The 19822-nt window shown below is 37.8% G+C and overlaps 4 protein-coding genes and 1 pseudogene across 6 annotated transcripts; 1 reads left to right on the top strand and 4 right to left on the bottom strand.

The window, feature by feature from the left end:
* Positions 1–8: 8 nt before the first annotated feature.
* Positions 9–3365, top strand: LOC117127858. Of its 2 annotated transcripts, XM_033278618.1 has the most exons (5): positions 69–155; positions 241–556; positions 640–750; positions 845–1006; positions 1101–3365. In XM_033278618.1, the coding sequence occupies exons 2-5, from the start codon at positions 245–247 to the stop codon at positions 2910–2912; spliced, it is 2397 nt and encodes a 798-aa protein (XP_033134509.1). In that variant the 5' UTR covers positions 69–155; positions 241–244; the 3' UTR covers positions 2913–3365. The 2 variants fall into 2 exon arrangements, with proteins under 2 accessions (XP_033134508.1, XP_033134509.1); XM_033278617.1 differs by having other exon boundaries at positions 9–556; positions 1101–3364.
* Positions 3366–4786: 1421 nt separating this feature from the next.
* On the bottom strand, positions 4787–9269 carry LOC117127859. The gene is made up of 10 exons (XM_033278619.1): positions 8858–9269; positions 8644–8727; positions 8459–8563; positions 8279–8377; positions 7748–8197; positions 7617–7673; positions 7466–7546; positions 7335–7391; positions 7026–7243; positions 4787–6939 (listed from the first exon to the last, which is right to left on the bottom strand). The coding sequence occupies exons 1-10, from the start codon at positions 9212–9214 to the stop codon at positions 6798–6800; spliced, it is 1650 nt and encodes a 549-aa protein (XP_033134510.1). The 5' UTR covers positions 9215–9269; the 3' UTR covers positions 4787–6797.
* Positions 9270–11169: 1900 nt separating this feature from the next.
* Positions 11170–15465, bottom strand: LOC117127857. 2 transcript variants are annotated; one of them, XM_033278615.1, is made up of 17 exons: positions 15352–15465; positions 15219–15266; positions 15073–15141; positions 14910–14984; positions 14745–14813; positions 14528–14677; positions 14366–14437; positions 14216–14287; positions 14015–14149; positions 13848–13916; positions 13668–13754; positions 13231–13590; positions 12719–13147; positions 12330–12583; positions 12161–12242; positions 11652–12036; positions 11170–11555 (listed from the first exon to the last, which is right to left on the bottom strand). In XM_033278615.1, the coding sequence occupies exons 1-17, from the start codon at positions 15463–15465 to the stop codon at positions 11290–11292; spliced, it is 2736 nt and encodes a 911-aa protein (XP_033134506.1). In that variant the 3' UTR covers positions 11170–11289. The 2 variants fall into 2 exon arrangements, with proteins under 2 accessions (XP_033134506.1, XP_033134507.1); XM_033278616.1 differs by lacking the exons at positions 14216–14287; positions 14366–14437; positions 14528–14677.
* On the bottom strand, positions 13686–17482 carry LOC117127860. Its single transcript, XM_033278621.1, has 2 exons — positions 16084–17482; positions 13686–15994 (listed from the first exon to the last, which is right to left on the bottom strand). Exons 1-2 carry the CDS (start codon positions 16933–16935, stop codon positions 15500–15502), a joined length of 1347 nt encoding a protein of 448 aa, XP_033134512.1. The 5' UTR covers positions 16936–17482; the 3' UTR covers positions 13686–15499.
* Positions 17483–18416: 934 nt separating this feature from the next.
* Positions 18417–19822, bottom strand: LOC117128090 (annotated as a pseudogene).

Genomic DNA, 19822 nt, shown 5'->3' with positions numbered 1-19822 from the left:
CGTCGTCGTCGTCTCTCCGTCGTCGTCTTTGCCTCTCCGTTGATCCGTCGTCGTCGTCTCTCCGTTTATTTATCGTCGTCGTCGTTTCTCAATTGATCTGTCGTTTCTACGTCTATTCATCTCATTCTCTCTCTCGTGTGTCTGATTTGATTAAGGTTTGAATCATTTCATTTTGTTATACATTATCTAGGTTTTGTTATATATTATTCATTTGTTGATGATTTGAAGTTGATTTTGTAGAACAATGGAAGTTTTGTGCATCTGTGGACAATGGATCTCAAAAGAATCTCTCCAGTGGGAGTTTCTTGTTGATTTGAAGAGGAATGCATCAATCATTTCCATAGAAGAAGATCTACTGTATGAAGATTTGATGAAGATTGTCTCTGAAGATTTTAGTGTTAAAGAGGAAGAAATCAGTTTGAGTTATGGTTTTTCATTGGATATGAAATGTATTATTGAAAGTTTCCCCCCACTCTCGATAGGTAATACTCGTCAGCTCAGAACTTTCATTTCCAAGACTAGAGCATTTGATGGAACCTGTCGTTTGTGTGTTAAGGTTTGTATGATTTTTTCTTAGACTTTTCAGGATATGCTTCATAACCAAGTATTATGCCTTACAGAACTACTTGACTTATGCAGGTTAGTACTGATCCAGTTAGCTGTAACACTCAAGCTTCTGATACATTTGCTTCTACTGTTCCATTGAATGCCAATCCAGCGATTCTTTCTACTGTGCAGAGTGAAAAACAGGTACATTGTCCTTAATTCCCTTTTTCTGTTTGTGTTTGCATGATATGCTTCATAATCAAGTACTATGCCTTACAGAACTACTTGACTTTTGCAGAGTCTTCTATATGAAGGTGTTTCTACAGTTCCTCTGAATGCTCTTCCGGATTTTAGTACTGATTCAGCTAGCTGTAACATTCAAGCTTCTGATACATTTGCTTCTACTGTTCCATTGAATGCCAATCCAGTGATTCTTCCTACTGTGCAGAGTGAAAAACAGGTACATTGTCCCTAATTCCCTTTTTCTGTTTGTGTTTGCATGATATGCTTCATAATCAAGTATTATGCCTTACAGAACTACTTGACTTTTGCAGAGTTTTCTATATGAAGGTGTTTCTACAGTTCCTCTGAATGCTCTTCCGGATTTTAGCCCTGTCCATATTGGACTTTCACCAAACACGAGAGTAGCTGGCGATATTAAGGTGAATAGCTATTTTAAGACAAAGAGAGAGTTGATGTTGAGGATGAAGAAATGGGCTTTAGAGTGGAAGTTTGAGTACAAGACTGTCTCTTCTAACAAGTCAAGAGTGCTTTTGAGTTGTGTTGATGAAAATTGCACGTGGAGGATGCGTGCTATCAAGCTACCTGTTTCAGATTTTTTCGTTGTTAAAAAGTATGTTCATGAGCATACATGCGATACAACACACAGGAAAGCCAACCACAGACAAGCATCTGCAAAGTTGTTGGGTTCTTTGATTTCCAGCAATTATGGAGAAAAAAAGGAAGGTCTCAAACCGAAACAGATCATTGAACAGGTCAGGATGCTGCATGGTGTTCACATCAATTACAAACAAGCTTGGAGAGTGAGAGAAGAAGCTCAGATTTTGGTTAGAGGGACTCCTGAAGACAGCTATTACAATTTGTCTAGGTGGTTGTATAAAATCACAGAAACAAACCCTGGTTCCTTGACTTATCAACATGTTGATGCTGCAGGAAAGTTCAAGTATGCATTTGTGGCTTTTGGTCCATCGATAAGGGGATTTTCATTGATGAGGAGAGTTATTGCAGTAGATGGTACATTTCTGAAGGGAAAATTCAATGGGACTTTATTGGCAGCTTGTGCTCAAGATGGGAATTATCATCTATATCCTCTCGCCTTTGCAGTGGTTGACGCAGAAAACGGCGCCTCTTGGAAATGGTTCTTTAGAGGTTTGAGCCAGAAGATCCCGGACGCTTCGGATCTTGTTTTTGTATCAGACAGGGCTAACTCCATTTCTTCAGCGTTGGAGGATGTATATCCCTTATCTCACCATGGAATTTGCAGGATCCATCTGCTCCGCAACATCACTCCTACATATGCGAAGACTGGGTTGCTACCTCTGGTGGAAAGCGCTGCTGATGCCTATACGTGTCACGAGTTCTGGTTAATCTTCAAGGACATAAAGGATAAATGTCCTGAATTGGCTAAGTATCTGGAAGAGTCTGATTTTAGGAAGTGGGCACGAAGCTATGCGCCTGCGAACAGGTATAATATCATGACTACCAACATTGCAGAGTCTCTCAATTCTATGTTGAAGATGCCTCGTGAGTTGCCCATTATCTCTCTCCTTGAAACTATCAGATTGACGATGACCACTTGGTTTTTTGAGCGACGCGAAGCGGCTGCGAAACATAAGCACCTGGTTACTCCAAAAGTTGTTCAGAAATTGGTATCTAGGTTAGGGGCCGCAATGTTGTTGAATGTGTATCAAGTTGATCGAAGCGAGTTTGAGGTGAAGAATGAAACAATGAAGTTTGTTGTTGACTTGGAGAAGCGGCATTGCACATGTAATGTTTTCGACATTGACAAGATCCCCTGCATCCATGCCATCGCTGCTGCTAAGCATATCAAGAGAGATGAAAACCGTTTTGTTGATGCTTCTCACTTGACAGAAACGTGGGCTAAAGCTTATGCTGAAAGCATACATCCTGGTGGAGAGTTGTCAACGTCCACCTATCCAGAGAATATTGATGAACTGTCTTGCCCACCTCCAGCTACCAAAAAGAAAAGTGGACGCCCTCCTACAAAGAGAAAGAGATCCGTTGGCGAGTTTGGGGTTCCTGGATCTAAATCTCAGTCCCACAAGTGCAGCAGATGTGGCACAGGAGGGCACAACAAGATCACATGCCAGAGGCCTATAGGATGAAGTTCTACATTTTTACATTTTTATCGATTATTATTTGGATGTTTGGCTATTTGATGGTTACATGATATGCACAAGACCATATACATTTTTTCTTTTGGAACCCTATCCTGAATAAGTATGATTTCTTACAACTTTTGTAATATACAACATTATCTTTTGATCTCATTTCAATTTTTAGTTTAAACTTCTTTGCTAGAAAAAAACACAGTAATATTCAACTATTCTGGAATCCCATCCAACTTTTGTAACATCCAACTTTTGTAATATACAATGTATTATACTATAAATTGTATGGGTAAATTCAATTATGTGGAAGCAACTAACAGATGATTCTCCTCAGCCTAGCGGCTAAACCACGAAACCTATGATACCGAAACATTTGATCGACCCGGGTTCGACTCTCCTACGAGTAATGGGTGATTTTTTTTTTTTTGTTCAAACATATATCTCAGGAATCACATTTGTCGCAATCGGAAGCCCATCCTGAACTATCAAAGATCTTTCCAATGTATTATACTATAAATTGTATGGGTAAATTCAATTATGTGGAAGCAACTAACAGATGATTCTCCTCAGCCTAGCGGCTAAACCACGAAACCTATGATACCGAAACATTTGATCGACCCGGGTTCGACTCTCCTACGAGTAATGGGTGATTTTTTTTTTTTTTGTTCAAACATATATCTCAGGAATCACATTTGTCGCAATCGGAAGCCCATCCTGAACTATCAAAGATCTTTCCAATGTATTATACTATAAATTGTATGGGTAAATTCAATTATGTGGAAGCAACTAACAGATGATTCTCCTCAGCCTAGCGGCTAAACCACGAAACCTATGATACCGAAACATTTGATCGACCCGGGTTCGACTCTCCTACGAGTAATGGGTGATTTTTTTTTTTTTGTTCAAACATATATCTCAGGAATCACATTTGTCGCAATCGGAAGCCCATCCTGAACTATCAAAGATCTTTCCAATGTATTATACTATAAATTGTATGGGTAAATTCAATTATGTGGAAGCAACTAACAGATGATTCTCCTCAGCCTAGCGGCTAAACCACGAAACCTATGATACCGAAACATTTGATCGACCCGGGTTCGACTCTCCTACGAGTAATGGGTGATTTTATTTTTTTTTGTTCAAACATATATCTCAGGAATCGAAGAGTCTCTTCCAAACGACATCATGTAACTCAGTAACCGAAGAGTTTCTTTTCGTCAAGATTGGGTGTTATATGATTGGTTATTTCAGTAACTGACTTCAATAATCGAAGAGTTCCTTTTTGTTCTATAAATATAAGGGACGATATCAGACCTTTTATTCACTCACTTCATTTCGCTTGATATATCCTTTTGCAATACAAGTTAGTTTTCGATTTTTCTCATTTTCCATTCAATTCATGAACTTTTTTCTATTTCTATTTTATCGTAACATCTTAGTTTCGATTTTGTTTCAGGACAAAGTTTCAATGGAAGGAAGTTCAAAGAAGATGATGAAGCGTCCCATAGAGGAGGTTTACGGATGTGATGCCGCCGAAGGTTTCAAGAAGGGGAAGAAGGAAACTGTGGAACATTACAGGGCTCTTCTTCGTTTGTCCAACGAATACAGGCTATCTGAGAATGATTGGAATCTTGCATCCAGCAAAGCAAATTCAATTGCTGTCCAAATCGAGTTGCTTGAAGATATTATCAAAGCTGATGGAAAATTTGATTTAACTGCTGAGTTGGAGAAACTCAAAGAAGAGCACTCGGAAGCGGAAGGAATGCTTGCTGATGTGAAGGTCAAAGTCCCTGATTGGGATAAACTTGGCGAAAGTTGGCTCCATCATGAGTAATTTCATGTTATCGTCTTCTCTTTTTATGTTTTTAAGGACCACATTATGTTTGATTTTCAGTTTTTATTTTAAATGAATAAGCACTTTTGTTTCTCTTGTGTTGTTTCTTCAATTAACAACCTAAATAAAAAACTTGTTCAATGTTTTTCACTATTTTGTAATGGTTTGGCCTAGTGTTCTTATAACTTGGTTATCTGATTTGCTTATTTGTTTTTGGAAAGCCATCCTGAATACATAAAATGATATCCAGATTATATAAATCTATCGTCTGTGAATAAATGAGTTCACATTTACTCTGTTATCGAATATCCAACGTAGCCTAGTGGCAAGCCCTTCTACTCTTAGTGTACCCTTATCACACAATAAGTCGTGTTCGATCCCCGTTGTGTATACTCACATTTTTTTTGTTTTTAATTAAATATTCAAACGTTATTTTCGTTTTATTGTAGCTTTTGGCAAGTATAAGACCCTTGGTACAACGGCTGCACACTTGGATTAATCTATCGAGAGTTCACGAGTTCAATCAACATCAGATCACATTCTTTTTCATTTTTTTTTTGTAAACTTTAAAGGAATTTGTTTTTGGAAAGCTATCCTGAATACTTAAAATGATATCCAGATCATATAAATCTATCGTCTGTGAATAAATAAGTTCACATTTACTCTGATATCGAATATCCACCATAGCCTAGTGGCAAGCCCTTCTACTCTTAGTGTACCCTTATCACACAATAAGCCGTGTTCGATTCCCGTTGTGTATATTTTCACTTTTTTCTGTTTTTAATTAAATATTCAAAAGTTACAAGTTATTATCGTTTTATTATATCTTTTGGCAAGTATAACACCCTTGGCACAGCGGCTGCACACTTTGATTCATCTTTCGAGAGTTCACGAGTTCAATCAACATCGGATCACTTTCTTTTTCATTTTTTTTGTAAACTTTAAAGGAATATGCTAGGCTTTGGTGCATTTTGCTTTCTCACTCTTTTTCTGGAAACCCATCCTAAAAGTACCATAAGCATTTGACAATTCATCAATACATCCTAAAAATTTTTCAATAACAATCTAAATGAAAAAAACGTTAGGGATAATTCATTACAAACTTAAACTTAAACGTTAGGGATAATTAATATCAAAGTAGAAAAACAGTGTAGAAAACAGAACAAATATGACATTTTCACTTCCTTTGACCTTCCTGGAAATCTTTATCCATAAACTGGTCGAAGATCTCACAACATAGCTTGCTTCGTAAGTCCATCGCAGTTTCATCATTTATATTAGCCATGCTCTTCAATCCCAGTGACCTGCATTCCAGCATCTTCACAACAAAAATACCACAGTTGTATGGAAATTTTGTCTTTGGAAGCCCTTCTGCAAACTTAACTTCAAATGGACTGATATCTTCGAAATTAACCTCTTCACCAAGAAGTTCCATCTTTATGGCACTAATCAACACTGTCATAAATACCCAAAATTATACAATAAATCAATCACCAACAGACAACAAAATGAATATGTAAAAATGCATCACAATCACAAGCAGCAAGTGACAAACTTTTATTTTCTAAATTAGCTAATATTTTTACCTGCCAGTTCTTGGATTTGATTAAGAGCACGTTTGATATTTGCTTTTGGAAGACCACAATGGAAGAGTGTGATTGTGTTGTCCATCAATTGTATCTCCACCCCAATATAGTGACAGCTCAACTTATCTTCAATGACACCATATATAACATCAACATCTTCCAGCCATACCTTCTTTGGATGTATTAAACCTTTCACAAGTTCGCCTACACAGCCCTCCAATAACTTTTTTTTTTCTTATGTGGCTTCCTGACAGATTCATAAGCGTACCCAACCACTTCTAAGAATTTGACTGGTACAAAGCATGCTGGTGGAAGATTGTTGTTGCGGAACCAAGCACCTTGCTCAACCCTCTTACAATTTAGCATTTCAAATGCAACATTTATGTGCTGCCAATGTAACAATATAGTTAGAAACTTCATATAGAACTGCTATAACATGGACATCTAGCATAGCTCAACTCAACCTCTTCCTAAACATATCACACAATCAAATAGAAGACAGAACAGAGTGTTGATTACCTCTTTGTTGAGATTGTTTTCTGCATCGTCCATTTTTTGAAAGAACTCTTTTTCAATTTCTTTTCCATTGATATAAAACGGTCTGTAGTTGATAAAATTAACTAGTATCAATCGAAACTTTTACAAAATAAATTAGGAATATTTATGCGAGGACAAAAAGTTGCTTACACACGATATATGCCCCGTAGATCCATCCAGTGTGCAAGCCTTGAAAACCGAGGAAATTCAGGTGTCACAAATGGATCAATTGGAAGGATTACCTCAGGTGTTACAGGTATAGGAGGGTTTCTAGGTCGTATTGGCCTCTTCTCTTCTCGCTGTAGAAAAGGAAGCAAATCTACTGGCTGAGCATTTGCTTTCTTCTTCTTACCAACATGTGGCTTCCCCTTTAATTAAAAATAAAGACAAAAATTCAGGATCGTTTTTATCTTTATACTTGAATGCCTTCCTAATATGAAGTAAAAATATTTTTTATACCTTTTTTGCATGATCGTCTTGACTTGGTTTCACACTCTTACCCTGCTTTACTTCCATCTGTGAAACAAAACCGATATATCAAACTATTGACCTGAACTTCAATTCAAGTGGATCTTATTCATTTTTATTACCTCTTTTGCCATTTTCCCAACACCATCTTCTGATGGACCAGCTGCTTCATTTTTCTTACAAGCGACAGCCTTCGCCTTCCCCTTTTTGAATGACAAAAATTCAGATACATTTATATCTTAATTCCTAGTATGATGTATAAATATTTCATACCTTTTTATCACCATCTCCTTCACTTGGATTCACACTCTGCGTCTGCTCTTCTTCCATCTGAAAATCAATACCGAGATATTAAACAAATGACATTATTTTTCAATTCAAGTGATCCAAGGCATTTGTTTTACCTTTTTTGTCATCTCCCAAACACCATCTACCCATTTTCTTGGTTTTCGCATCTCAGAATGGTGGAAGTAAATTTGTTCTTTAGAATTGTTCAAAGAGACAAAACACGAGCCATCAAACAAAATGACTTTAACTTTTCCAGCGCACCAGGCACCATTGTCGAACGCCTCCACGTCCTGCATTAGCTCATAACTTTTCTTCGCTCCAGATCTCTCAGGTGGTGGTTGAGGACGTATTCTGTCAATTGATACACGTGTCTCAACACTCCTTTTCCTCTTCTTTTCGTCCAGAGACGGGACGAAGTACTCAACTTTCACCATCTCAACCCCATCAACCAAATATGTTGCCAACACATTTCCTGGATACCATTTATGACAAGTATTGTCATCTTGTGATGAAATCTCCACATTTGCTCCGATCTCAAAGGGATTTTGAACTCTGCTTTCTACATCCTGTGATGGTTTAGATTCAAGGATATCCAGTCATTTTGATAGTTGCTGAGTATTTATTAAAGGTTTTAATGAAAGTAATACCTTATTTTGCTCTGTTAAAAGATTTCTGCGAGCTCGGGTATTTGGCTGTGTGTCGGAAATGTTTGGTGAAATGATCTCATTCATAAGCTCGTGAGTCTCCTGAATTCAGGAATGGTTGAATGAACACGTACAAGGGCTTCCAAAAATTACTTGAAAAGTCCAATTTTTTAAAGAAGGTACCTGCTGCGTCTGAATTGGAGTAAGGACTGGAGTCTCAATATTCTGTTGAGCTATTGGAGAACCAGGTGTCTCTTTCGTGATCTCATTCATAGGCTCTCGTGTATCCTGATGTCAGGAATGGGATTATGAACACGTACCAAATTCATAATTTTATAAATACCAACAGTTTTCAAAATTATACTTGCCTCATTGTTAAGTTGTTCATCTGCTTGATCTGCATTGGCTTCACCTTGTCTGGAAGCCGTCTCATGAAATGGAGTTGTGTCAGTCTGTGCAAGTACAACAAAAATTAGGAAGGCAAGCCTAAATATGTATAACATCTTCCAAAATTACTTGACAACTCAAAACTGAATCAAGAACTAGATAAACATTAATTTTAATTTCCGAAAAAAAAGTTACCTCATTGTTTGGAGTTTCATATGAAGTAACTCTTTGTAGTTTCTCTAGGTTTGTCACACGTTCTTTAATCTGTTTCCTGTCTTTTTCAATCAAACACAAACGATCGTTCATGATCCTTAAATTATCTCCCACCATCTCGCTGATTCTGTTGATCTTTGATTCCAAAGACTCCTCCTGATACGAAGTAGAAGCTTGACTCATCCCTCCATTCCCAAACAGTAAAGATGCTCTTCTTATTTCTTCATTAGCACCGTATAGGTCTACTGACATGTTTCGCCAATCTCTAATTTTAAACTTATAACCTCTCTTGGATAAATCGGCCATGTCATCCAGATCTTTATTAGCTTCGTCTCCCATGCAAACATCAGCTTCTGGATCATTAGAAATAGGAGGTAGGATGCATGTGACCTTAAGCTGAAACCATAAAAATAATTAGCTTTTAAATGGAGAATCATAAGGCAAAACAGAAACAAGAAAAAAATAATGTAAAAACTTACATGATCTTTGATTTCAATTAGGAGAACATCTATCAGCTGTGGAGAAGCTATTTGAAGGTACTTCTCACACAAAAATATTGGGGTAGACGGTTGAACGCTCAGAATAGGAACAACTTGACTGAATGCATACTGTAGCAAAGGTACTGACTCAAGTATCCATATAAGAAATGCCATAGGGAACCCTTGCAAATCATAATTGTTTTTGTCGAGGCTTTTGTCGACAGCTCTCTGAAGTGATTTTAACAGCAAATTATAAGCTGTTCTCCCCCATGGGTATGTCATCAAGACATCCATATCCTGCGCTATTTTCACATAATCCAAAGTAAAAGTTGTGCCACCGTCGAGAAGGCTCTTCTGTAGTAGTATGCTCTCAATCAGGAGGAGCATTGCAAGGCAGAATCTCTCATCAGAAGCATCTTCTCTTGTGTTTCTGAGCTGCTTCTCCACGTCCTTTACTGTATGAGTACGCCCTTTTAGGAAGTCCCACTTAAATTTCTCGGTTCCCTCTCGTGGTTCTCTTGCTTCACCACTACATTTCAAACCAGTCACCATGTGGAATTCTCTTATAGAGAACCTCATTGGCTGAGCACCAAAATGGAACCATGCTTCGTGTCTCTTCACTGTCTTGATGCTTTTGGTGAGAACTGCGTGCACTATCTTAGCTGATAATTTCAAAGACCTCTCTCCAAGCTTGATCACCGGTCCCAAAAACGTCCCTCTTATTCTGTTGAACTCATCATTTCCTAGAATTTCCTTAACAGTTTTGATATAAGCAACTATCGAGTGTTGGTTTATCGATATCGTCTTCTCTGGCTCTGATCCAATCGGATACCTCAGCTCAGGCAGTGCTAGTCTTAATGGTAATGGATCTCCCATCTTGTTTCTATCCTGCGTAAACAAGAAAAATTTTATTTGTCTAAATTAATTAAAATCCAATTTTCAGGAAGGGTTTCCTGAAAAAAATACAAATCCTTCCCGAAGTCTATACACATGCTTTCACATGAACTAGAATTCTACGAATCATATTAGGTTAAAACGAGCAAGTCTATACACAAGCAAAAACCAGGAGACCAATCTCTCAGAAAGAAAACACACATAAGGTTGAATCTGCAACATACCTTCAAGAGATAGAGCTCTAGAAATGGTTTTTCTCGGAGAATAGAGAGAGCTCGCGTAAAAGATCGAGAGAGAGAGAGTTCTGGAGATGGGTTTTCGTCGGAGATCGAGAGATATGGAGATGAGAGAGAGATTCGAGAGGCGGAGACGAGTGAGATTCGAGAAGTTTGAAACGGCGAGAGTGTTGAGACGGCAAGAGTTTTGTTTTTTTTCAATCGAAATGTATTGTTTTGGAAACCTATCCTATATTAATTGGGTTAAGTATGCTTATGTAATATTCTTTAACAGATGATTCTCCTCAGACCAGCGGTTAAACCAAGGCTTTTTATAACTCAAAAGTCTCTCTATCCCCGGGTTCGATATGTGGTGGATTCAAAATCTATTTTAATTCTTTTTTGTGTTACAGTTTGGAGTTAAATAAAATTAAATGTAATCCATAACAGATGATTCTTCTTGGCCTAGTGGCTAAACTCCCACACTATCCAAATACGCAGACTCTCTCCCTCTGGGTTCGATCCTTTGTGGTTCTAAATTTTTGTTGTCTGTAAACATCACAATTTTAAGCTTACCATATACATGTCCAATCCTTAGTATATAATCTCATTTCATTCTTTTTTACATTTGAAACACTTAACTTTTTTTCTGGAAACCCATCCAGAAACAATATTTTAACCTTCCAAGATATATGATACCCAAATAAAATACTTGATATCCTTCCAATCTTTCTTATGTAACCAGACGCCAACAACATAACAAAATAAACAGTCATAACTAAAACCGAGTCTTAACTAAAACAAAAAATGTTTTCATGCATCATTCTCATTTCCCAAAGCTCTCATCCACAAATTGGTTGAAGATCTCACAAGACAAGGTTCTCCTTAGCTCCAATGCATTGTCATCATTAATCTTTGTCATGTCTCCTATCTTCAATGACTGGCACTCCAGAATCTTGACAAGAAATATCCCACAGTTGAAAGGATGTTTTGTCTTGGGTAAACCTTGTGCCTGCTCAATCTCAAATGGAATCATCTTCACCTTATCTACCTCATCACCAGAAGATTCCACCAGCAGATTAGAAATCAACACTGTCATATTTAAAAATCAATATCAAGATAGAATCAGTTGAATATTTCAAACCAAGAAACAGATGAATACATCAAATACAGATTGTTTATACATACCTGCCAACTTTTTCACTTGAGGAATATCAATGCTGTTGCTTTCCTTTTGAAAACAATCATATACTGTGATTCTTTTCTTCTTCAAATGAATTTCCATCCCAATCCAGACATTGCTTTTTTTTCCAAGAGTAATCCCATACACAACATCAACATCTTCTCCCCATGTCTTCTCTGGATATACCTTCCCTCTCACAGTATCTTTAAATAAATCGTTGAAAATCTTTTTACCTTTGACCTTTTCTTTCTTGTAAGCCAAATCATCAGAGAGCAAGCAATGCAAGAACTCCATAGGTAGGAAGCACGCCTTTGGAATCTTGTAGTTGTGGAACCAAGCAGCATTCTCATTTCTTCTGCAATTTAGCATTGCAAAGGCTCCATCAATGTGCTGCAAAAAAAAAGGCAAACATTATCTAATTTGTTACTATATAATTTCCTGAAACTAAACAAATCCTTCCTGAATTTTTTTTTAAAAAAAAAGCTCAAGGCAAGAACATATGTAAACAAATTACCTCTTTCTTAAGGTCCTTTTTTGCATTTTCCATGCTTTGAAAGAAAGATTTCCTTATCTTATTATCATTGATTGATAGGGACCTGCAGTCGATTAAAGATTCAAAGGAATTACCAAACCTCTTATACATAAATATAAGAATATATAGACAAGGACAGAAACATGCTTACGTTTCATGCATGCCGGGCTTTAATGTCATCCAATTTTGAAGCCTTGAAAGCTTATGTTCCGCAGGAGTTGAAAACGGATCAACTGCAGGTATAATCTCAGGTATTACAGTTAAAGCCGGATTTCTGTCAGACTTGAATGGAGTTTTTGTGTCTCTAGATCGTTTAGGCACCCTCTCGCTCCTTCTTAGGAAAACATTATCCATTCCTGAATTTTGTGATGAGGCAGCAGCTTTCCTTTTCTTATCAGGCTTCACCTTTAATCAAACAATAGACACCAAGCAAAATATTATCAAATTTGTTGCAATCGGAATTTCTGGAAACCATTCCTGAAACTAAAATGTATGTATATCAAACAATTCACGTGAAGTATAATTCTAGTTATGATTTACCTTATCTGCCATCTTCCAGACTCCATCTTTCCATTCTCTATGAATTCGCAAATCTGAATGTTTGAATAGAATAGTTTCCATAGAAGTATAGAGACACACCGAGTATGTGTTATCACCAAGTACCATGCTAATTTGTCCGCTGCTCCAGCCATTGTTGTAGAAGGCTTCTACCTTATCCATCATCTCAAAGGATTTTTGGTCACTAGTTGGTGTTGCAGGACGTATTTTGTCAGCCGTGATAGTATCCTGAAGTTTCTGAAGTCTATGTTGGTCTGTGAAGAGTGTCGTGTACTCAACTGTCAGCTCCTCTAGTCCTTCACACAGTTTAAGATCAACAACCTTTCCTGGATACCATATTTCGTCATCAGTAGACAAAATTTCAACCTCTGCGCCTATTTGAAAGTGAGCTAGAAGCCTGCTTACTTCAACCTATTAAAAATGAAGATTCAGTAACATCAGCGGTTTTAAATTGTTAGAATAATAATTAAAGATCAAATATACTCGATGCATACCTCGTTTTTTTCTGAAAAATCTATAGCACTTGTCTGAAGATGCTCTGTTTGCTGAGTAATAGGCGGCATCTTCGAAACATATGTGGAAACTAGCTCAGTAGTAGGTTCTGTAGTATCCTTGAGATTTTCTTCTGCTTGATTCTGCTCTGATGGTGTCTCATCGGATTGATCTCCCTCACTTGTCTGAAGGTGCTGTGTTTGCGGAGTAAGAGGCTGTGTCTTCGAAACATCTGTGGAAACTAGCTCAGTAGTAGGTTCTGTAGTATCCTTGAGATATTCTTCCGCTTGATTCTTTCTGCTTGATTGTGAATGCTCTCCTTCACTTGTAGAAAAATATTGGGTCGCAGTTTCTGTCTCACTCTATAAGACAAAAGTAAATGGTAAGAGTTAGTTGAATAGAAAAATATTACCTAAACATTTTAAATATTTCTTCTTACCAAAGCATTCTTATTTTCTTCAATAACTAGTGCAATTAGTGAAGACAATGGAGAGGAAGGTCTGTAATGCACAGCATGTGTATCCTCCTGTAATAACAGTAAAATAAAAGAGGTAGTTATGAAGAAGTTTCTACAATTTAAAATTCAAGTTGTACTTATGAAAGACATTTCTATGCTTACCTTTTTATTGTTTGCTGAAATGATCTCAGTCAATGGCTGTGTAGCCTCATACGTTTCCTCTGTTACCGTCTGCAAAAAAAACAAAAAAAAGTCAGGTAGGGGATCAAAAACACGTACAAAAGCTTTCAAACATTACTTGAAATCTCCAAGATTTTTTGAACATTTACCTGCTGTTTCTGAATTGGAGTAAAAACTTGAGCCTCAATACTCTTTGGAGATATTGGAGAAGAAGGTGTCTCATTCATTTCCAGTGTTTCTTTTTGCAAAACTTGAGTCTGAGCAGCAGGTGACTCAATCACAATCTGCAAAAAATATCAGGAAAGGCCATCATGAATACATTCAATTATAATTTCTAGAGTAAATATTACCTCATCATCTGGTTTTCCTTCTCCTTGATTAGTTTTGGGTGGCGTTTCATCAGTAGAGGTTTGTGTTTCCCTCTGCCAAAAATTAGAAAGGTCTATATATGTAAATCACCCAAAACTAATTGTAAACTCCAACTGTCATTGAGCATATACCTCTTTTGTCAGATTAGGAGTAAAAACTTGAGTATCAAGGGCAGGCGTGTCATCCGATGGCTCTCTCTCAATCTGTAAAAATTATCACGAAGTCAATCCAGAGTACGTTCTAAAGCTTCCAAACATTAACTTAAAAATCCAAGATTTTTTTTGACCATGTACCTGCTGAGTCTGACTTGGAGTATAAACGGGAGTTTCAATACTCTTTGGAGCTATTGGAGAAGAAGGTGTCTCATTCATTTCTACTGTTTCTTTCTGCAAAACTTGACTCTGACTAGCAGGTGACTCACTTGTTAATTTCTCTCTCACAATCTGCAAAAAAATATCAGGAATGGCCATCATGAATACATTCAACTATAATTTCTAGAATAAATATTACCTCATCATCTGGTTTTCCATCTTGATTAGGATTGGATGGCCTCTCACCGGTAGACGTTTCTGTTTCTTTCTGTCAAAAATCAGAAAAGCCTTTATATGTAAAAAAAAATCACCCAAAACTAATTTGTAAACTCCAACTGTGAAAACAATATCATTGAGCATATACCTCTTTTGTCAGATTAGGAGAGAATACTTGAGTATCAAGGGCAGGAGTTTCATCATCTGATTCATTCATTGTGTCCTGCAAAAATCAAGAATGCATTCTAGAATATGTACAAAAGCTTCCAAATATTACTTCAAAACTCAACAATATTTTATTGGTTACATACCTCATTTGTCAAATTAGGCTGTTGAGACATTGGAGATAAAGGCGTCTCACTCGATGATTGCGTGTAATCCTGCAAAAATCAGGAAGGCATTCAGGATTTTGTACAAGAATTTCCAAATATTTTCTTAAAAATTTTTGAGCATATACCTCATTTTGTTGAGACTTTGGAGATGCAGCTGATTCAATCATTGTCTCCTGCAAAAATCAGGAATGCATTCAAGAAGTACAAAAGCTTTCCAAATATTACTTCAAAACTCAACAATATTTATTGGTTACATACCTCATGTGTCAAATTAGGCTGTTGAGACATTGGAGATAAAGGTGTCTCACTCGATGGTTGCGTGTGAGACATTGGAGATAAAGGTGTCCCACTGGATGGTTGCGTGTGAGACATTGGAGATAAAGGTGTCCCACTGGATCGCTGTTTGTCAAATATTAGGAAGGCATTCAAGAATATGTACAAGATCTTCCAAAAAATACTTGAAAATGCAAATGTAAAAGAAGATGTTTTGAGAATTTACCTTTTGTGTCACGTTAGTGGGAAAAACATTGCTGTTTCCTTCCAACTCTGACACACGAGCTCTAAGATGTATGTTTTCTTCTTCCAGTAATGACATTCGATCCTTCATGCTCTTCAGATTCTCCTCCATTACCGTGATGATCCTGTTCACTTTTTCATTTACTGAATCCTCATCAATCGGAGTAGAAGCTTGGCCAGTCTCCTTATTTGCCATCATTTGAATAAGAGCATCCAATGTGTCAAATGTGTCTACACACCTATTTTCCCAGTCATCGGCTGTAATCTTGTACCCTTTCTTTGTTACATCTTTCACTGTTTCCAACTCGTCACTATATTTGTCTTCAATGGAGATATCATCTTCTGGATCATGAGGAATAGAAGGTAGTATGCAATGGACCTTCAGCTGAGAATATTTCAAAAAAAGACCAATGAGAAACATATTAAAAAGAAGAAGCCAAATAAACTGAGAAACATATACTTGGAAAAGCTTACCTTTGTATCAGCTTCAACCTGTAAAACCCTATCAAGTGATGGATTCTCTATCTCAGTGTATTTTTCACACAAGTAAGTCGGCCCAGGAACCTCAACTGTTGGTACACACTTACTGAACTTATTCCTTAGCAAAGGAATCGACTCTAGTATCCAAAGAAGGAATACTAGAGGATAACCTTGCAACTCAAATTTGGATTTATTCTCCAAATGATTCGCGACAGCGTTTTGAATTGACTTCAGGAGCACAATGTAAGCCTCTTTTCCCCATGGATATGTCATATCCTGTGCATTTTTCGCATATTCCAAAGGAAAACTCCCTCCTTTGCTCTTCCGCAATAATATGCTCTCTACCAGGATGAGCATTGCGAGGCATATTCTCTCCTCAGAAGCATCTTCTCTTGTGTTTCTGAGCTGGTCCACCACGTCACTTAACTTATGACTACGCCCCTTTAGCAATTCCCAATTAAATCTCTCGGTTTCCCTTCGTGGTCCTTCTAATGCACCACTACATTTCAAGCCTGTCATCATATGAAATTCTCTTATAGAGAACCTCATTGGCTGCGCACCGAAATGGAACCAGGCTTCATTCTCCTTGACAGAAACGATGCTTCTAGTGAGAATGGCGTAGACTATCTTTGCTGATAACTTCAATCCTCTCTCACTGAGCTTCATTACAGGTCCCAGAAATGATCCTCGGACTCTTATCATCTCATCTGGTTTTAGGATGCTTTTGACAATAGAGATATAATCTGAACCAGAGTATTGGTTGATTGCTGACTTTTCTTTTGGCTGTGAACCAATAGGATACTTCAGCTCTGGCAGTGCTAGTTTTAGAGGTACTGAATCTCCCATCTTGTTTCTATCCTGCGTAAACAAGGAAAAAAAAAATTTCAAACTTTTCTGGAAGGCTTTCCTGAAATAACACAAATACAAAACAACACAAAAGTCTTCATTTGCTTCGCTTGTTAATAAGAACGAGTAACACACAAATCAAAATCAAAACGCAAGCTTCCCAAATTTTAATTCAAAAACCCTAATTTTAAAAAGTTACCGATTTTGAGAGTAGAGAGTGTGACGCTGATGATTAGATAGCCGGAGAAGATGATTATCGAGCCGGAGAAGATGATTAGCGAGCCGGAGAAGACGATTAGCGAGCCGGAGAAGATGATTCCCGAGCCGGAGACTTCGATTCCCGAGTCGGAGAAGATGATTCCCGAGCCGGAGACGACGATTCCCGAGTCGGAGAAGATGATTCCCGAGCCGGAGACGACGATTCCCGAGTCGGAGACGACAGTGCCGGTGAGGGTTTGAAGATTCCCGAGAGGAGACGACACGATTCGCGATCGAATGAAATGAAATGTTTTTTTTTCTATTCTTATAACAAAGGGTATAAAGGTAAATTACCCCTTTAATGAAACCTATTTTTGTGACTTCTGATCCTGAGTGCTAGTTTGGGAGGAAAACTTCAAAAGGTGCTATTATTGACAATTGCCCAAAAAACAATCCGAAAGTAAATTATTTGAAGTGGTTGTTGACAAAAAAAAAAAAAAAATATTCCAAGTGTTATGAAAGTTAAGGTTTTTAAGCCCCAAAATTTTGAAACTATTTTAAGTTGTTTCCCGAATTGGTTGATAGTACAATTTTACACCCTAGCTATGTTGGTTGTAACCACACTTTGCATGGCGTTTCCTAAATAGATTACTTTCTTGCCTCGAAGAGAGGTGGGGAGGGACGAGCTCGGTAAATTTTTTTTTAAACATTGTGCTTTGACGCCGATCTGAGACTAACTTGAATTTTGACTTTTTCTTTTCTCAGATGCTTGTTTCTGATCTGGTATGACCAGTGACAACCATTCTATTGTACTTAATCAGCTTACTTTGGTCATCCGTGCTGTAATTTCTTTTACGACAAAGCACGACAAGAACGAAGCTTTTGAGTTTTTCTTCATCTCCAATGTCGTGACCGGAATCATCTGGTGATCCCATGGAAATCGTCAATGTTAGCTGCTCCAAGACAACTAGGAAAAACTGTAACAAAGAAGAAAGGGACCTTGCGGGAGCCAATGGAGCTGATGCTTACCATCTTAGTGAGGAAACGTTTCAAAGAAATTGGAGCTAAGTAAGATAGGATAGGCATAAGAGTCGCCTAAGAGCTGATTCTTGCTAATGTTTACACATGTGATAAGAGCGAGGAAAATTGGTTAACTGACACAAATGCGACTTTGAGTTTCATCGCTCTGAAAGAGAAGACAAAAGCAACCAGCGTTGAGGCTGTGAAAGAAAGTATATTGATGGTTTGGTTTGCGATGGAAACGTGTGCACCAATGCCTGATAGGTTCAGACAAAGTTGTGTATATTCTGAATACTTTGGACATGATCTCTGCTAATAATCTAAAGTAATAACAAAAGAATTTTCAGTAACTTTGATCTTGTATCACCAAACAGTCGTATGAAATACTACACTGTCAGTCTGTCACAAACTCTTACAGTCTAACGTATATCTATGTATATAGAGAGATCCAGAGAGAAAGCTTTCTTCTCTAATACAAAATTTTCAGCTAAAGGCGAAAGTGCTCATGATCTCGAGTGGCTTGGAACCCTTCATTTGTAAGGGGCTGCAATGAATGAAGAATAACAACTGTTACATATTAAAAACCAGACTAAAAGAACTTAATAAGCTTGAAATGTAGAGGCTGAGGCTGTTCTAAAGATAATTTAACTGGTATGTCTTAACTCAAAACACAAATTAAGGTGGATCTAAGCTTGTTTCAAAACTTACCAGTGATGAAGATTTAGAGGAGAACCACGTTGATAAATTTCCTCTTGGCGAATGCAAGCCACCATTTGTTCGGTGTCCCATTAGCTCTATACGCCACGCTCAGTAGCCTCCCACTAGTCTCCTCTCGAACCTGCTTCAGATAGTTCCTGAAAAGATCTGACATTTCGAAGCCAACAAAACAAGAGGGCTCAAAGAGTTAGTTAGCCAGTGAGGATCAAAAACAGACCTATTAACATGTACCTGCTTCTTCCTGGGACGAAGGAAGTGAAAAGAGACCTGGAAACGGAAACCCAGCTTCTCCAGGAACAGGGATATCCTCTAAACCCAAGTTGATAATCGCCTTAGTTCCAACAGCCAATGTTCTACACCCTTCGAGCCTCTTCAACGCCACGTTTATGTAGAAGGTCAGGTAAATAAGGAGCTTATCAGCAGGGTTTTGATAGGGAAGTTTGTGAAGAAGACATTCGCGCGGAAGAACGTGATTGCCTCATCCACTATATCAGTCCTATCTGCATATATATATAAACAACAATCATGTAAATGATCTTTCGTGCCTACATTCGAAGATGATGAAACCTTGTTCTGAAACAGGTGCAGGACCCTTGATATGGCTCTTGAGAGGAAGCAAAGGACAGCCACACGCCTTTGTTATCCCGTCTTCTTCCACAAAGCTCGAGTGATACACCTGAGAAAGAGCGTTTTAACCATGGAATCAAATGAGTCTCACAGAGTTAACAAGAGACTCGTTGCTGCAAGAAGTGCATCCAAATTGGTGATGCAGGCTACAGATCAACGAAGCAGAAGATCCAATCGAATCTAATTAGGACTAATGGTCAATTGAAGATACAAATGAATATCCGTACCATTTGGTTCCCGATTCGAACAACACATCAAAGCTCTGAGAACGTAGATCTACTGCGATGAAGAAGATCACGGAAGGTATCAGAATCGATCGGTGTGT

This window comes from Brassica rapa, chromosome A09 (genome assembly GCF_000309985.2).
Source record: "Brassica rapa cultivar Chiifu-401-42 chromosome A09, CAAS_Brap_v3.01, whole genome shotgun sequence".
Taxonomy (NCBI): Eukaryota; Viridiplantae; Streptophyta; class Magnoliopsida; order Brassicales; family Brassicaceae; genus Brassica; species Brassica rapa.
The sequence above is the reverse complement of the archived record's forward strand: the minus strand, read 5'-3'. Positions and strand labels throughout refer to the sequence as shown.

Coding starts and splice junctions, on each gene's coding strand:
- LOC117127858 (XM_033278618.1), top strand. CDS start 245: ATGGAAGTTTTGTGCATCTGTGGACAATGGATCTCAAAAGAATCTCTC. Junction 557..639: donor CCTGTCGTTTGTGTGTTAAG/GTTTGTATGATT, acceptor TGACTTATGCAG/GTTAGTACTGATCCAGTTAG. Junction 1,007..1,100: donor CTGTGCAGAGTGAAAAACAG/GTACATTGTCCC, acceptor TGACTTTTGCAG/AGTTTTCTATATGAAGGTGT.
- LOC117127859 (XM_033278619.1), bottom strand. CDS start 9,214: ATGGGAGACGAAGCTAATAAAGATCTGGATGACATGGCCGATTTATCC. Junction 7,547..7,616: donor AAGGAGATGGTGATAAAAAG/GTATGAAATATT, acceptor TCATTCAAAAAG/GGGAAGGCGAAGGCTGTCGC. Junction 7,244..7,334: donor AAGACGATCATGCAAAAAAG/GTATAAAAAATA, acceptor TTTTAATTAAAG/GGGAAGCCACATGTTGGTAA.
- LOC117127857 (XM_033278615.1), bottom strand. CDS start 15,465: ATGTCTCACACGCAACCATCCAGTGGGACACCTTTATCTCCAATGTCT. Junction 14,814..14,909: donor CTCCTAATCTGACAAAAGAG/GTATATGCTCAA, acceptor GATTTTTGACAG/AAAGAAACAGAAACGTCTAC. Junction 13,755..13,847: donor TTTCAGCAAACAATAAAAAG/GTAAGCATAGAA, acceptor CTGTTATTACAG/GAGGATACACATGCTGTGCA.
- LOC117127860 (XM_033278621.1), bottom strand. CDS start 16,935: ATGGGAGATTCAGTACCTCTAAAACTAGCACTGCCAGAGCTGAAGTAT. Junction 15,995..16,083: donor AGGTTGAAGCTGATACAAAG/GTAAGCTTTTCC, acceptor AAATATTCTCAG/CTGAAGGTCCATTGCATACT.